This window comes from Merops nubicus, unplaced genomic scaffold (assembly GCF_000691845.1).
Source record: "Merops nubicus isolate BGI_N331 unplaced genomic scaffold, ASM69184v1 scaffold17157, whole genome shotgun sequence".
Lineage (NCBI taxonomy): Eukaryota > Metazoa > Chordata > Aves > Coraciiformes > Meropidae > Merops > Merops nubicus.
The window spans coordinates 1-2,449 of record NW_008619738.1 but is presented as its reverse complement, the minus strand read 5'-3'; the positions used below and the strand labels follow the sequence as shown (position 1 = coordinate 2,449).

General features: G+C 55.0%; 1 protein-coding gene across 1 annotated transcript; it reads left to right on the top strand.

Annotated features, from left to right (window-relative positions):
- Positions 1 to 56: 56 nt before the first annotated feature.
- LOC103776404 (aryl hydrocarbon receptor-like) lies at positions 57 to 2,317 on the top strand (the record flags this gene model as incomplete). The annotated part of the gene is made up of 4 exons (XM_008943915.1): positions 57 to 146; positions 846 to 969; positions 1,204 to 1,334; positions 2,115 to 2,317. Coding segments are annotated over 4 exons (548 nt in total), but the record flags the coding sequence as incomplete, so codon positions are not given.
- Between the last annotated feature and the right edge of the window lie 132 nt (positions 2,318 to 2,449).

Here is a 2,449-nt window from a genome sequence, read left to right as displayed (position 1 = left end):
AAAAAAAAGGATGATGTGAGCTTGGCTGGTAGCTCCTGATCTCCTCTCTCACCTAGGCTCTGGATGGCTTCGTGCTGGTGGTGACCTCAGAAGGACTGATATTTTACTCCTCCCACACCATTCAGGACTATCTGGGCTTTCACCAGGTTGGTGGGACACCTCTTGGCTCTCCGTGGAGGCTTTGCAGAGTGGGTGGACAACAGCCCCAGGGTCCCTGCTAGGAGGAAGCCCTGGAGGGATCACAGGGTCTTGAGGAGGGGGCTGCTTGGGGCTTTTCCTTGGGTCTTGTGGATGACCCCATGGTGCCAGATGTGGTCACTGGGAGGGGTCAAAGCAACTCATAGAGTCCTCCAGTCATTGTGGTTGGGGGTTGCTCCCCCACATCTGGCTTTCCCCAACATCTGGGGCAGATGAGGACTGGGCAGAGGGAGGAAGTTGGGTTTTTTTGAGAGAGAGCAGGTGCCTTTTTCTCCTGGGAGCAGTGTAGGGGTGAGGAACTGCTGCTGGTTTCTTCCCAAACCCTTGTTTTCATAACTCAACAGCAGGATGTTGAAGGACACCACGTTATGGGGAGAAGCATGTTGGAGTGGAGCTGTAGCACTGGTGCTGGTGGCTCTTTCAGAGGGCAAAATAACTCTGCCCCAACATGAGCAAGGGATCCTTAGAGCCAGATGCTCTTCCCACCTTCCATCTCTGGTGGAAAGTGTCCAACCAACCTCATTCCTCCAGGAAAACTAGGTGGGATATGGCCAACTGGAGCTACAACAGCCTCCTTCCAGTTGGGGTGTGAAGACTGGTGGCTGTCCCCAAGCTGTAGAGCTCAGGGGGTTGTATTTTGTCTCCAGACAGATGTCCTACACCAGAACATCTTCCAGCTGATCCACACTGAGGACCAGCAGGAGTTCAGACGCAACCTCCACTGGGCCCTGGACCCACCCCACGTTCCTCAGGGTGATCCTTCTCCAGAAGGTAAAGCCTGAGAACCCAGACAGCCCTAGAAACTGGGAACCCATCTCCAGGCCACTGCTTCTGTGGGGCTCACCAATTTGTGGCTCAAAGCCACGGGTTCCCCCAGAAGCTCGTGGCTTTTCGTGGGTCTCCGTGGCTGTGCCCTGCCAATGGCCACAGTTCTCAGTGCTGGGGACCTCCAGCTCTTGCTGGGGACTCTCTGCTTGCTCCTTTCTTAACCCTTTTCTCCCACAGAGGGGAGAAGTCTCAGTTCTTCTGCTGTCACCTACAAACCACACCAGTTGCCCCCAACAAACTCCTCCTTCCTGGAGAGAAGCTTCGTCTGCCGCTTTCGTTGCCTCCTGGATCACTCCTCTGGCTTCCTGGTGAGTACAGACCCACAGCAGGAAGGGGTGCAGGTTCACCCCCAAAAACCTCCAGGCCACTGCTGTGCAAGGCCTTTGACACAGTAAACAACAACCCCACCCCCCTGCTCCTTTCTGCCCCCTGCAGCACCTGCCAGTCTCAAGGAGGAGAGAGATCTTCTGGTTTGTCATCAGGTTGCTCTGCACCTACAACCTCTCCCTGGGGGTTTGGTTCCTCTCCTCTCAGAGGGGCTGAATTGTGAAGGAAAGTTCTTTTTCTCCACACTTTTTCCTAGGTTTTTGTGTTCAAAGGATGGCTCAAAACCGAGTGGGTGGTGTTCATCCTGGCTGCTCTCTTTGTTGGTGGGGTTCTTACCTTCATCACCCTACATCTAGTGCCCTTGTTTCTCCCACTCCACTCATTTTAGTCTGGAAACTGAGCACGAAGAGTCTTGATCATCCCTTCTGTAGAAGCAATCACAGAATCATGGAGAACTTTGGGTGGGAAGGGACCTTTTAAGGCCATTCTGGTCCAACTCCCCCTTGCAAGGAGCAGGGACAACTAGAGCAGGGTGCTCAGAGCTCCATCCAACCTCCCCTGGGATGATTCCAGGGATGGGGCAGCGACCACCTCTCTGGGCAACTTGGGGTCTCCCCACCCTCAGTGGTCCAAAATTTCTTCCTTTGATCCAGCCTCAATCTCCCTCTTTGAGCTTCAAACCATCTCCCCTTCTCCTGTCCCAACAGACCCTGTTGCAAAGTCTCTCCCCAAACCAAACTGAACCTTCCCTCTCTTCCCAGGCTTTAAACCTCCAAGGCAGGCTGAAGTTGCTCCAGGGGCAGAACAGAAGATCTGAGGAGGGGTCTTCTCTGCCCCCCCAGCTCGCCCTCTTTGCCATCTCCACCCCTTTGCAGCCCCCCTCCATCCTACAGATCCGAACCAAGAACTTGATCTTCAGGACCAAGCACAAGCTGGACTTCACCCCTTTGGCCTGTGATGCCAAGTAAGCAGCAGAGGGCTGGGAGAGGGGGTGGGTGGTGCCCAGAGCTTCCCAGCCCCTCACCTGGGTGGTGACAGTGGCACTGAGGGCACCCCTCAGCAAGTTTGTTGAGGACACCGAGCTGTGTGGTGGGGC